At 43.8% G+C, this 15,390-nt stretch overlaps 1 protein-coding gene across 1 annotated transcript in view; it reads left to right on the top strand.

Annotated features, from left to right (window-relative positions):
- The window catches only part of tmtc4 (transmembrane O-mannosyltransferase targeting cadherins 4), a 39,144-nt gene extending 24,865 nt beyond the window's left edge, over nucleotides 1–14,279 (top strand). Inside the window, exons 16-18 of the mRNA XM_072258857.1 lie at nucleotides 4,486–4,598; nucleotides 6,132–6,201; nucleotides 10,582–14,279. Coding sequence (XP_072114958.1) covers nucleotides 4,486–4,598; nucleotides 6,132–6,201; nucleotides 10,582–10,724 — 326 coding nt within the window. The 3' untranslated portion in view covers nucleotides 10,725–14,279. The remainder of the gene's footprint in view (nucleotides 1–4,485; nucleotides 4,599–6,131; nucleotides 6,202–10,581) is intronic.
- The last annotated feature ends 1,111 nt before the right edge of the window (nucleotides 14,280–15,390 follow it).

Genomic DNA, 15,390 nt, shown 5'->3' with positions numbered 1-15,390 from the left:
AATCAGCGCGCGATAAAAGGCGGCGCGCGCCCCGAGCAGCCGCTGTGCCCCGGATTCGGAACGGCTTTGCTTTAACACGTTGCATTGAGCAGCCGTTAGCAAGATGAGTTCTAAGGTGTCGGAAAAGCCTGAAAGAGTAAGGGTGTTACACTTTGTGTAAAACTAGACATAATTAAGCGTTTCGATCGTGGTGAACGAAGTAGGGACAAAGTGAGTTTGGCTTGTGGAAGCTGACGAAGATGATGGGTTTTGGCATCCCATGACCAAGAACTGTTAGATGAAGAGCTGATGCAATTGGAAGAGGAAAGGATAACAATCGAAACCGAATGCAACCGAATGCAGAAAGTGAAGCAACTGCGTGAGATTTTCGCTGCAATAATAAAGTATGACTTTAATTTTGAAAGGGTACGTAGGTTTAGGGGATATTTGCAGGATGCTTTGAGTGCTTACAAACAACTGTATGATAGAAAAATGTGCGAGGCTCAGCAGTCAAGCAAGCCTTCCACATCAGCCACAGCAGACGACGAACCTCGATCTTCGACATCGAGGTGGGCAGTCATAGGAGAAGATGAGCTGCCTGCCCTGATCGACGATGAGGTGTCACCCCCATGTCCCACCATCCCAATACCCGGGCCCCGGACAGATACTGTACCGATTCGCGAAGAATGCAGCGGTAGCCGGTAGGCACACAGCACATCTTTAAGAAGAAAGCAGAAATAAACATGCTAATTAATTTGGTGCCGCCTAGCACGTAATTGTCGGCACAGATCAGAGGCGATGCAATCGGCAATCGCCTCTGATCTGCGCCGACATCTACGTGCCAGGCAGCACCTAATTAATTAGCATGTTTATTTTGGCTTTTTTCTTAAAGATGTGCTGTGTGCCTCCTGGCTACCGCTGCGTTCTTTGCGGCAATATATCGGGTCGGTGGCCCAGAGGGTGTGGGCCACTGCAGCACCCAGCCTGCGACGACTGAGTCTAACACACTATCACCAGTGTGCTCAGCGCTATTTTCGCAATTCTGGTAAGTGATACTACACTGTACATACATTATTGCTACTTTATATAGACGTGTTATTTGGTAGATTTGGCAGCTTCATAGTTTAAAGGTTACTGGAGAGTACGTTTATGCCAACAGCGCTTGCGTGAGATTTTCGCTACGGAGATCTGTGCAGGCAATCGTTGTAGAGAAGTATTTCTACTTTATATAGGCTGTGTATTTATCATATTATTCCTGCTTTTACTATATGTTACTGTTATTTTAGGTTTTATGTGTTATTTGGCATGATTTGGTAGGTTATTTTTGGGTCTGCGAACGCTCACAAATTTTTCCCATATAAGTAAACGGTAATTGCTTCTTCGCTTTACGACGTTTCGGCTTACAAACCGTTTCACAGGAACGCCCTACCTTTGGATGGCGGGGGAAACCTGTACTTCCAACTTGTGGTCAATGGCATTCAATCAGTTTTCTCGGTTAGAACAGTTACTCCTACCAAAATAATTAGAACTTCAATTACAGCTCCTATAAAAAAGTATTTCCCCCCCCCACCGCAGAAATGCTCATGTTTTATTGTTTTACACTATCGAATCACAGTGGATTTAATTTGGCTTTTTTTTGATACTGATCAATAGAAAAAGTCTCTTTCAAAGTGAAAACAGATCCCTACAAAATGAACTAAATTAATTACAAAGAGAAAGCACAGAATAATTGATTGCATAAGTATTTGTCCCTTTAATATGACACACCAAATTATCACTGGTGCAGCCAATTGGTTTTAGAAGTCACATAATTCGTTAAATAGAAATCCCTGTGTGCAGTCAAGGTGTTTCAATTGACTGTAGTAAAAATACACCTGTATCTGGAAGGTCCAACTGCTGAGTCAGTATCCTGGCAAAAACTACTCCATGAAGACAAAAGAGTACTCCAGGCAACTCTGCAAAATGGTTATTGAAAAGCATAAGTCAGGAGATGGATACAAGAAAATTTCTAAGTCACTAAATATCTCTTGAAGTACTATTAAGACAATCATCAAGAAATGGAAAGAATATGACACAGCTGTAAATCTGCCTAGAGCAGGCCATCCTCAAAATCTGTGTGACCGTGCAAGAGGACTAGTGAGGGAGGCCACTGAAAGACCAATGACAACTCTGGAGGAATTACAAGCTTCCGTGGCTGAGATGGAAGAGACTGCACATACAACAACTATTGCTTAGGTACTTCACCAGACACAGCTTTATGGGAGTGGCAAAGAGAAAGCCACTGTTTGAAAAAAAAACTCATATGAAATTTCAGCTAGAGTTTGCCAGAAGGCATGTGTGAGACTCTGAAGTCAGCTGGAAGAAGGTTCTATGGTCTGATAAAACCAAAATTGAGCTTTTTGGCCATCAGACTAAACGCTATGTTTCTCGTAAGCCGAACACCACACATCACCAAAAACACACCGTCCCTATCGTGAAACTTGGTGGTGGCTGCATCATGCTGTGGGGATGCTTGACTGCTGCAGGTCCTGGAAGGCTTGTGAAGGTAGAGGGTAAAATGAATGCAGCAAAATACAGGGAAATCCTAGAGGAAAACCTGATGCAGTCTGCAAGACAACTGCAACTTAGGAGAAGATTTGTTTTCCAGCAAGACAATAACCCCAAGAATAAAGACAAAACTACACAGGAATGGCTTAAAAACAACAATGTAAATGTCCTAGAGTGGCCAAGTCTGAGGCCATTGATGGCTGGACTTGAAAAGGGCTGTTCATTCATGATCCCCGTACAATCTGACAGAGATTGAACAGTTTTGTAAAGAAGAATGGGGAAAAATTGCAGTGTCCAGATGTGCAAAGCTGATAGAGACTTATCCATACCAACTCAAGGCTGTAATTGCTGCCAAAGGTGCATTTACTAAATACTGACTTGAAGCGGGTGAGTAATTATACAATGAATTATTTTGCGTTTAATAATTCTAATAAATTTAGACCAATTTGTAGAAATTTGTTTACACTTTGACATGAAAGAGTCCCTTCTGTTGATCAGTGTCAAAAAAAGCCAAATTAAATGCACTGTGATTCAATGTTTTAAAACAATAAAGACACCTGACATGTATCTACTGTTTTGACAGGAGGTTGTATTTGTGCTAGACTCACCCTGGGTTTACACAACTATCAGATTTATGGGGAGTGGGAGAAAACAGCAGAGGCCAAACCAGCGGCAAATGTAATCCTTGGAGGCTAGATTAAATTCGGGTCCAATTTAGAAAATGAAGTCATTGTACATGTTTACTGTCCCAGAAGCTGATCAAACAGGCTTCTGGGAATTGGATACAGTCATATTGTTGTTTATTTTTATTTAGATATACAGCATGGTACCTCCCAACTTCCCGTGCTGCCAAATCACATCCATGTGACCAATGAGCCTACTAACCCCGTATGTCTTTAAAATGAGGAAGAAAATCAGAGACCCAGAGGAAACCCAAGCGATTATGGGGAGAAAGTAGAAATTCCTTACAGATAATGAAGGGAATTGAATCTGGGTCTCAGGTGCTGTAATAGCATCACACTAACCACTACGCTACTGTGCTACAATTAATATTGTCACACGTATCGATATACAATGAAAAGCACTAGTTTTGCATGCTATACAGACAGATTAAACCATATACAATTACATTGAGGTACTGTATTAAAAGGAAAATGAAGCTGGTGTAGTTTTGTACTAGGTTGGTGTATGCGGTTGTGCTTAAATTCCAGATGATTAATCTATGATGTAATCTAACCAACAGATCCTGACAGTGACAGATAAACAGCACGCCTCTAGGCAACTGCCAATAATACAGATTACCGTAGATGCAGGCTGCATTCTGGAACAACCATCTGTTGGCACTGTCTTGCATAAATTATTAGATATTGAATCTTTGAGCTTTAAAACATGAAACAGTGCATCTTTCCTTGGCTGAGGAGCTTAGACTGTATTTGAAATTAAGTCTGGACAGGGACATACAAGTCAGAGGGAGATACAGCACAGAAAACAGACCATTCAGCCCATTGTGTCTGCATCAACCACTCATTTACACAAATCGTGCATTAATCCTCTTATTTTGTTCTCTAATTTTCAATAAATTCCCCCAGATTCTACCATTCACCTGCACGCTATAGTGGTCCACTGATCTGCATGTCTTGGGATGTGGGAGGAAAGCAGATCAGCCAAATTAATTCCACTCTGATTACAACAATAAAACATGAAAACTTTCAAGGCAGGTGAATACGTTTTATAGGCACTGTATCTTTGCGATGGACACTGAATACAATAAAACAAGAACTAAAGATCAGTTGAAAATATCAGTTTTACAAACTGAATTTACTATAATCGTTCAGTCTCGCTCCCTGTTTTATAAAAAATATGTTTAATTGCTGCACTGTACAGTTGATCCTGTCTAATCGCAACTGCTGTTATATTGGATTATACGATATTCTAAACCAGTGTTGCTTTCATAACCAGGCAATCTAGCAAAAGCTGAAGCAGTTGGAAAGGAGGCTCTAAAATTGCTACCCAACGATCACACCATCATGTTTTCCTTTGCAAATGTGCTTGGTAAATTGAAGAAGTACAAGGTGAGTTGTGACAAGCTGGGAATTGGAATGGGCTCATTAAGACAACTGCACTTGGGTTTCTGAGCTCGTGTTTTCAATCCATGCTTCACCTGTCACCTGGTTTCCTTTGCATTTCTTGATCAAGGAAATAAAGAGCGGAACCTGACCATCATTTTATGAAGACGGTGGCTGATATTTTTGCTCAGTGATTCCCAAGATCCTAGGGGGATATGGGAGGAAGGATGGCAGAGATGCTGAAGGACCCAGGGGATTCATGATGCTTTAATAATATTGAAGTAACTCAGAAAGTTGGCCTAACTAGGGAAATAATACAATATATACACTAACTCTTATGACCAAAGGGCTTTCAGAATACATCCTGGGAAGGCTCTAATCCTTACGAGTGGCTACTGTCATCATCAGATGTTTATTTATGTTGATTTGAATGTGTCCTCACAGGTAAAAGATATTTTGCAGGCTAGCCTTTATCAATCAGAGTATTGGGTGTAGGAGTTGGTACGTAAGTCATTGGTGAGGCTGCACTTAGACCACTGTGTACAGTTTTAGGTACCCTGTTAGAGGGAAGACATTGTTAAACTGGTAAGTGTGCAGGTGTGGCGGCCCACACACGCGGGACTGGAACTGCCATCGGGAGCCGTGGGCAGACGTGGTAGCGCGTTTGGAACTACCTGCTCGGGGCAAACCTTCTGGGGATAGTCTGACGTCACACGCGACTACACAGGGAAGATTTACAAGGATGTTCCCAGGACTAGAGGGCCTGAGTTGACCAGGATAGGTCTTTATTCCTCGGAATGAAATAGAATGAGGGATGGCCTATGGGAGTGTTTAAAATTATAAGGCAGATGGTAAAAGTCTTTTCCCTAGGATAGGTAGGGGGTTCTAAAACTAGGGGCATAGGTTTAGGGTGAGAGGGGAAAGATTTAAAAGGGATCTGAAAGGCAATGTTTTCATGTTTGTTGAATGAGCTGACAGAGGAATTGGTTGAGGCAGGTACAATAGTATCATTTAAGATGCATTTGGATTGGCACTTGGAGGAAATTGGGACTTACTGAGTGGGCAGTGTGTTGGCATGGACTGGTTGGGCCAAAGGGTCTTTATCCATGTTGTATTGCTTTATGACTCTATAGCCCTATGTGATTTGGAGGGTTACTTTCCACCCACAGATGCTGCTGGACCCGTTAAGTTCTTCCAGCATCATGATTGTCCCTGTTCTAGAATCTGCAAACTCTTGTGGTTAAACAACTAGTTTGTGTGACAGTATTTCAGATGGTGGAGCACTCCTCCTATACTGTTCTGGATATGTTAACCTGGCCATGTCTGGAGTGGATCTGAAATCACAGTGTCCTAACTGAGGAGAGAGTATGACTCTCTAAAACCAGGCAGTGACAATACAGGTGTAGAGATCTAACTATGGAAGTTCTGCAATTTACTGTTTCTTAAGAAAAATACAACAACTGTAAAACTTTTTAAAAACTGTATTCCTTTTCTTTGATCGTTCTAAAATTGAATCATTGGCTGTCTTTATTCACACAGGAATCAGAAAGTTTGTTTCTAAAAGCACTTCAGAGTAATCCCAAAATAGCAAGCTATCATGGAAATTTAGGTAGGTGTTACAGTACACCTGTAAATCATTTTAATTGTTTTCCTTATCTCTAAGTTCTACCTTCCCATATTTTGATAAAGTACAGAGAATTATATTTTTATCCACATGGTACATGTACTTTGGCATTGCTTAATGATGACTGTGAGTTATTGTTCAAGATAAATCCATCCTTCACAAATCATCTGGTTTTCTTTGCATTTCCTCATCAAGAACATAGAATGCAGGACCAGACCATGTGGTCTCTCAGACCTGGCCATCATTCAATAAGATTTTGCCTGATCTTGTAGCTCAGTGTTTCCCAGTCACTTCAAGAGAAGGGGGTGGGTGGTAAAAATTAAGGCCATGGGGCTGGTATATCTACTTTGGCATATTTTGAAGATAGGCAAACAGGTAATGATTGCTGAGGTATTGTTGAACCCTATCCATGAGAAATGTACCAGTGTTTGATGGCTGAGCATAAATATATTTATTTTATGCTGAAGATTTTGTGGAGCTCATCAGAAAAGTTGAGGTGTAAAATTACGGCCATTCTCTACAATCTGATTTGATATTGCTGTTGTAGTAGGCACCAGATCTACTGTGATGTGGACCTATACTGGATCCTAGTTTGACAATGATTCCAACTTTTTCAGTTTTTCATTCTTATTTAGAAACCCATTGGTAGTCTCATTTCCTTTCTCTGTAATCTCCTCCAAGCACCCACCAAGCTCTACCCTGATTCCATTCTTTTCCCTTTGGTTCAGTCCCAGCTACATCTGCGACACTTCTTATGCCCTCAATCTCCTCAGTAAGTCTCAATCCCCTGGCCCTGACTGCCTCATCTTCATCATGGACGTCTGCCCTTATACACTTCTAACCCCATCAAAAAGGCCTCAAAGCTCTCCACTCATTTCTTGACAAAAGAACCAACCAATTCTCCACCCCCACCACCTTCCATCTGGCAGAAATGGTCCTCACCCTCAACAATTTTTCCTTTGGCTCCTCCTACTTTCCCGAAACTTGAGGGGTTGCCATGGGCCCCAGCTGTGTCTTCGCTCGCTATGTAGAACAGTCCATTTTCGAAGCCTTCCCCGGCAATACTCCCCAACTTTTCCTCTGCTTCATGTACCCATGCTGAGCTCGTTGGTTTTTTTTTCAGCTTTGCATCTAACTTCCACACTGCCCTTAAATTCACTTGGCCCATCTCTCTCATCTCCCTCCCCTTTCTCGCTCTCTCTGTCTCCATCTCAGGAGACAAACTGTCAACTGACATCTTTTAAACCTGATTTCCATGGTTGTCTTGACTATACCACTTCCCATCCCTTTTCTCTGTTTCTTTGCCTCCACCGCATCTGTTCCCAGGATGCGACTTTCTATTCCAGAACATTTGAGAGTCCTCTTTCTTCAAAGAATTTCCCTCTCTCCACTATTGATGCTGCTGTAACCTGCATCTCCTCCATTCTCCAAACATCTGCACTCACCCCATCTTCCCGCCGCTGTAACAGTGATACAGTTGTTCTTGTCCTTACCTACCACCCCATCAGCCTCTGCATCCAACACATCATCCTCTGTAACTTCCTTCCAGGTGAGGCAGCTGTTCATGTGAGAACCTCCTAGGGTCGTCTATTGGGTTCGGTGCTCCTGATATGGCCTCCTCTACATTCATGAGACCCATTGTAACTTGGGGGGTGGCTTCGTTGAGCATCTCTGCTCCATTGGCCAAAAGCAGAACTTCCCAGTGGCCAAACATTTTAACTCCGATTCCCATTCCTGTTCTAACATATTCCTCTTATGCCAAGATGAGGCCACCCTCTAGGTGGTTGAGCAACACCTTGTATTCCGTTTAGTTAGCTTCCAACCCGATGACATGAATATAGATTTCTCCTTCCAGGAAAAAAAAACCCTTCCCTCTTTCTCTATTCCCCGCTCTGACTTTTCACCTCTTCTTGCCTGACATTTCCCCTTGGGTCCCCTTCTCCTATGCACCACTGTCCTCTCCTATCTGATTCTTTCTCCAGCCTTTGACCTTTCCCACCTATCACCTTCCAGCTAGCCTCCTTCCCCTTCCCCCACCTTTTCCTTCTGGTGTCTTCCCCTTTCCTCCTCAGTCCTGAAGAAAGTCTTGGCCCGAAACACCAACTGTTTAGATGCTGAGTTCCTCCAGCATTGTGTGTGTGTGTGTGTGTGTTGCTTTGGATTTCTAGCATCTGCAGAGTTTCCTGTCTTTATAAAAAAAAGTCACCCTGCACATCGGGTTTGAACCTGCCTCTTCTCACCTTAAACACATGCATTTTGGTTTCGAACACTTCAAATCAATCTCCTTACTGAGGTCTTTGCTCTTGAAATGGCCCCCGTTCCTGCACACAATTTCTCCTATTGTCTGTCCCAAACAACTGTCATGCCAATTAGCTGGACTCTGAAAACCTGCACTCATTCCTCATTCACACTTCATTTACTTGTGCCTAGCCGCTATCACCTAACTGTTGTAAAGCCTGGACAAAGAAATTTAATTTTTTGTACGGAAATCGCATACAGATACTGATTTGTGAATGTTCAAATTCCTTATTTGCATAATCAATCACCAATCAGACTGCAGTAAAACAGGTATCAATAACCATTAAAATCTGTGCGTTAAAGGGCTTCAGAATTAGTAAAGTAGCTGACCAGTAGTAAATGTCACCTTAGAATACTTTGTTCGCATCCTTACCTTGTCTTGGTATACCAAATGGCTCTGGTCCCCTGCTGTGCAAAGGCCAGCTATGCTCTTCTTTCTTGCCTGAGTTGACTGCACGCTATATGTAACTATCCTTGCCTGGATGTTATCTTAACTCTTGCCTTGCCACAATTTGAATTAAATTGACTTTATTACTTACGCCTTTCATATACATGAGGAGTAAAAGTCTTTACGTTACATCTCCACCTAAATGTGCAATATGAAATTTATAGTAATTTGAAATAAATAGTATGTACAACAGGTCAATCAATATAACAGAAATACAATTGTAACAGCATAAATTAATCAGTCTGATGGCCTGGTGGAAGAAGCTGTCCTGAAGCCTGCTGATCCTGGCTTTTATGCTGCTGGTAGCAGCTGGAACAGTTTGTGGTTGGGGTGACCTGGGTTCCAAATGATCCTTCGGGGCCTTTTTACACACCTGTCTTTGTAAGTGTCCTGAATAGTGGGAAGTTCACATCTACAGATGCTCTGGACTGTCCGCACCACTCTCTGCAGAGTTCTGCAACTGAGGGAAGTACATTTCCCAGACCAGGCAGTGATGCAGCCAGTCAGGATGCTCCCAGTTGTGCCCCTGTAGAAAGTTCTTAGGATTTGGGGGCCCATACCAAACTTCTTCAACCGTCTGAGGTGAAAGAGGTGCTGTTGTGCCTTCTTCACCACACAGCTGATATGTACAGACCATGTGAGATCTTCAGTGACGTGGGTGCCAAGGAACTTAAAGCTGTTTGCCCTCTCAACTCCAGATCCATTGATGTCAATAGAGACTTGCCTGTCTCTATTTCTCCTGCAGTTCACAATCAGCTCCTTTGTTTTTGTGACATTGAGGGAGAGGTTGTTTTCTTGAAACCCCTGTGTCAGGGTGATGACTTCATCTCTGTAGGCTGCCTCGTTATTGTTTGAGATTAGGCCAATCAGTGGAGTGTCGTCAGCATAACCACATAGGTTTGTTCCACTCACGACACGCTGGAGGAACTCAGCAGGTCGGGCAGCATCCGTGGAAAAGACCAGTCGACGTTTTGGGCCGGAACCCTTCGTCAGGACTGTAGGGGGAAGGGGCAGAGGCCCTATAAAGAAGGTGGGCGGAGGGCGGGAAGGAGAAGGCTGGTAGGTTCCAGGTGAAAAACCAGTAAGGGGAAAGATAAAGGGGTGGGGGAGGGGAGGCAGGAAGGTGATAGGCAGGAAAGGTGAAGAAAGAATAGGGGAAAACACAATGGGTAGTAGAAAGAGGCGGAACCATGAGGGAGGTGATAGGCAGCTGGGGGAGGGGGCATATCATCTTCCTCAAGGTTCCGCCTCCTTCTACTACCCATTGTGTTTTCCCCTATTCTTTCTTCACCTTTCCTGCCTATCACCTCCCTGATTCCCCTCCCCCACCCCTTTATCTTTCCCCTTACTGGTTTTTCACCTGGAACCTACCAGCCTTCTCTTTCCCGCCCTCCCCCCACCTTCTTTATAGGGCCTCTGCCCCTTCCCTCTTCAGTCCTGACGAAGGGTTCCGGCCCAAAACGTCGACTGATCTTTTCCACGGATGCTGCCCGACCTGCTGAGTTCCTCCAGCGTGTTGTGAGTGTTGCTTCAACCCCAGCATCTGCAGATTATTTTGTGTTTCGGTTTGTTCCACACTTGATTCAATGTGTATGTTTGTGTGTGTTGCCCTGTTGCAGCTGTACTGTACCATCGCTGGGGAAAGCTGAAACTGGCCAAGGAGCGCTACGAGGTTGCACTAAGACTAGATCCTGCCTCGCCGGGGATTGTAGAGAACTACAGCTTGTTGAAGAAGAAACTGGAACAACTGAAGCAGGGCTGACACAGATGGCAGAAGGTGGAGAGATAACTAAATCAACAGGAGCTTGGCATTTTCTGTTCAAGATATCCCTGCCTGATAAATAGTGCACTGGTGTAGGAAGGAACTGAGCTTCCACAGTGAGTTGCACACAGGCCAGTTTTCCTTCAGGTGTGTGGTTGTGTTACTGCTGGCTCCTGCCTGTTAGGTCAACTTTGAGTGCCCTTTCTCCAGCCAATATTTATCAGACTCTGCCTTAAAACATTGTGAGTAATGTGGCTTCTATCACCAGCTGCAGTCTGTGGGAAGCCCAGTTCATCTCCAGTTACTGACAGACTTTGCATCTATGGAAGTGGAATTGGCATTGCTGGAATAAACACCATGGATGCATTGTTGCAGGCTGTTGAGCGTCGGGGGTTAACCCAAACACAGGTGAAGTACTTTGGGACATAAGGATCTACAGGGCCTCTTGCGCTTGTCCCACTATTCAATGAATGATGTCTGATCTCTCCACCATACTTCTGTAACTCCCAATGTCCTGGTTCAGCAGTATCTATTGTGCTCTATATTTACATTTTAACCCACAGCCTTTTTGGCGGTGGGATTTGCTGATCTCCCTTATCCTTTGTATCAAAAAGTGCTTCCTGACATCACCCCCACAGAGGCTAGCCTCTGATTTCAAGGATCTGCCTCAGTGTCTATACCGTACTCACCAGAGGTAGAGTCTCTGTCTCTTGCTCCGAATCTCTCACTAGCCCTTTCTCTTTCTCCCTCTCCCTCCCCCTTTCTCCCTTCTCTTTATCTCTCTATGACTCAATCAACCACATTAATCATCTTAACCACTTCAGTCATCACCCATCACCTTACAAACTCAGGGGAAACACTAAGATGTGCAATGTAGCCTCGTAGTATAACTTTTAGTTGTGGTATAATACTTGTCATAGAATCATACAGCACAGAAACAGGCCCTTCAGCTCACTTTCTCCATGCTAGCTATCAAATGTCTAACTACCAATCCAATTTCCTAACACCTAGACTGTAGCCATGGCTCTTACATTCATATTTAGATCATTAATATACAAAACAAACAGCAAGATTCCACCGCTGATCCCAGCACAGTAACACAGGTCACACACAAATGTCCAAACACAAAAGCAACCAAGCTAGTTTCAGATCCAACTTGTCATTCTGCCCTAGATCTTGTGAACCTTTTTGACCATTCTTGTTGAGGGGCTATGTCACATCCTGTACTGAGGTCCATAGGGACTATGACACTATGTCAATGACACTACTCTCACAATCATAGTTCTTCAAAAAATTCATCCAAGTTACTCAGCCAGGATCTCCTTATCAATTCCATGTTACCCATCTCAATAAACAGTGTGGCCCCTCCAAGTGCAGATTAATCCTGTTTATTAGGACATTTTCCCAATAATTTCCCTACCACTGACATTACACTCACTAGCTTATTATTGTCTGATTTATCCCCACTGTCTTTCCTGATTGGAGGTTACAAATTCACTGACCTTCACTAATCCAAATGTAGAGGACCTATTTTTAATGTACTCTCAGGGTGTCATCCCTCATTATACTCAATGTTGTTCGTACCAGTGTGAATCGCCATCTCTGTCAGTTACCCCCTCCCCATCCCCTTTCAGTGAATCCTTGACCCTGGCATGTCTAAAATTACAAAGAGGGATGTCCATTCCCCTCATGATCCAGGCCTCTACCACAATTGCACTCGGATACTCACTGCTTCCTCCTTGTGCAGTGATCACCCCTTGATGCTGTAATCTAGGCTCTGCCTGCAACTCCTGTGGATCATCCACACACCCACTCCCACTGGCCATCTGGAAAACTGATCCTGGAGTGAGGTGTACTCTGGGCCTGTCTCCATTCCTCTGCCCACAGCTCACCCATTTCCCCTCCTGCTTCCTAAGTGTAGTGTGAACAAATCATTTAATCCACATGAGCTCCATGATGCACCCTGGTGCCTCTAACCATCACTCAGACTGGCACTTCCTCCCACTGTGGTCCTCCAGTGTTGAGGGATTCTCATGTGCTGCCGGCTGTACAACACACAACACTGAGCTTCCGAGCTGTGCAGACTTCACCAGTGATTTAAAACATACAGCCCTTTACTTAAGCCAAATGGGAAAGAATTACACAGAGAAGGCTGGAGGAACTCAGCAGGTCAGGCAGCATCTGTGGAGGGGAATGGGCAGTTGATGTTTCGGGTGAATACCCTTCACCTGAACTCATTGAGTTCCTCTAGCACCTTCTGCTGCTCTGGATTCCAGCATCTGCAGAATTTCTTGTGTTTAGGGAAGAACTATCTTTGGCTTATACTTCTAGTTATCCCTCTGAATTAAAGAACAGTAATCACACTAATTGCCTTCTCTTTATTTTAGGACCATAAGATATATGAGCCATTTGGTCCACCGAGTCTGGTCTGTCATTTCATCATGGCTGATCCTTCTTTCCTCTCAGCCCTAATCTCCTGCCTTCTCCCCATATCCCTTCATGCCCTGATGACTAATCAAGAAACTATCAAGCTCTGCCTTAAATGACTTGACCTCCACAGCCATCTGTTGCAAAAATTCCACAGATTCACCACCCTCTGGCTGAAGAAATTCCTCCTCATCTCCCTTCTAAAAGGATGCCCCTTATTCTGAGGCTGTGTCTTCTAGCTGAAACTAATAAACTGTAAAGTCCTGGATACACTCACCTGGCCCGTCTCACCACTCGGCCACCTTCCTTAATGCACGGCACCTTCTGAAACTTGATATCACCTCCAGTTCTGCTACTGATCACAGATCAGGCCTTCTCCCCTAGGCCACAGCTGCCTGTCAACCTCCTTGCAGACAACCACTTGAGTTTTCCCATTGGGTCAGAGCGGCACTCATCCCTGACATGTGACTGTCTCCCAACAGCAGCAAAGCTCCAACCCCTATAAGGACCTCCATTATAATAGTCCTGTCAGTTATATTTTCTCCCCATCCACTTTGTACAAAAGATGAACATCTCCCTGTCCCCCTGCCGCTCCCACCTTGTCACCATTTGGAAGTACTCAGGTTGACCTTGGGCCCACAGGAGGCAGCCAGCTTCTGTCTGAGAGTTGGTTGGCTCTTGTTTTTATTTAAGTTAAGTATGGAGTACAAGAATGTAACAAGATCCCTCCCGTCTCCACACATGAAATATGCTTGTGCCCAGAAATCCATCTTTAATCAAAATTTGTCCAGAGCACTACACTTCCAGTGACCACCACAGTGGAACCAAATTGCAGAAGAACACTACAAGGTGTTGTGTCATTAGGGTTGAATTTTGTCTTCAGTCTTATAATTTTGAGTTATTTCTTTTTATAATTTATGTCACTTTGGATAATTGCAGAATGTGAAGAGAACATGTCACCCACTGTTAAATTTGTTTGAGGTATTAGATGCATGTTTGGAACTGTATATATTTTTGTTTCTGAAACAATTTTGTTATTATTAAAACATGTTTTTACATTCAACATTTGTTCTAATATTCAATTATTAATGAGATCAATTTCAAAAGATTTGATTGATGCCTACCTTCCTTGGGATTGAATCATTCAAATAAAGAAGTATGTTTAGAATCTAGAGATTGTGTGGCATGGATGTATTGTGCTGCTATTTTTTTTCTCTACCCCGTGTTCCTCCTATCCTGCCACACCTCTCCATGTCACCATTTTCTTTCCAAGAAAAACCATCACACTCCCACAGGAGCTGGGTGAGGTGAAGGACAGGAGATAGAAACATAGAAAATAGGTGCAGGAGTAGGCCATTCGGCCCTTCGAGCCTGCACCGCCATTTATTATGATCATGGCTGATCATCCAACTCAGACCCCTGTACCTGCCTTCCCTCCATACCCCCTGACTCCCGTAGCCACAAGGGCCATATCTAACTCCCTCTTAAATATAGCTAATGAACTGGCCTCAACTGTTTCCTGTGGCAGAGAATTCCACAGATTCACCACTCTCTGTGTGAAGAAGTTTTTCCTCATCTCGGTCCTAAAAGGCTTCCCCTCTATCCTCAAACTGTGACCCCTCGTTCTGGACTTCCCCAACATCGGGAACAATCTTCCTACATCTAGCCTGTCCAATTCCTTTAGAATTTTATACGTTTCAATAAGATTCCCCCTCAATCTTCTAAATTCCAGAGAGTATAAGCCTAGCCGATCCAGTCTTTCTTCATATGAAAGTCCTGCCATCCCAGGAATCAATCTGGTGAACCTTCTTTGTACTCCCTCTATGGCAAGAATGTCTCTCCCCAGATTCGGGGACCAAATCTGCACACAATACTCTAGGTGTGGTCTCACCAAGGCCTTGTACAACTGCAGTAGTACCTCCGTGCACTGCATGCCCTTTCAATGACTGGTGTACAATGACACCCAGGTCTCATAGCACCTCCCCTTTTCCTAATCAGCCACTATTCAGATAATTTAAATGCAAACAACAGGAATTCTGCAGATGCTGGAAATTCAAGCAACACACATAAAAGTTGCTGGTGAACGCAGCAGGCCAGGCAGCATCTCTAGGAAGAGGTGCAGTCGACGTTTCAGGCCGAGACCTGACGAAGGGTCTCGGCCTGAAACGTCAACTGCACCTCTTCCTAGAGATGCTGCCTGGCCTGCTGCATTCACCAGCAACTTTTATGTGTGTAACTA

Source organism: Mobula birostris, chromosome 5 (assembly GCF_030028105.1).
Source record: "Mobula birostris isolate sMobBir1 chromosome 5, sMobBir1.hap1, whole genome shotgun sequence".
NCBI classification, from domain to species: domain Eukaryota; kingdom Metazoa; phylum Chordata; class Chondrichthyes; order Myliobatiformes; family Myliobatidae; genus Mobula; species Mobula birostris.
This window is presented reverse-complemented; position numbering and strand designations above follow the sequence as displayed.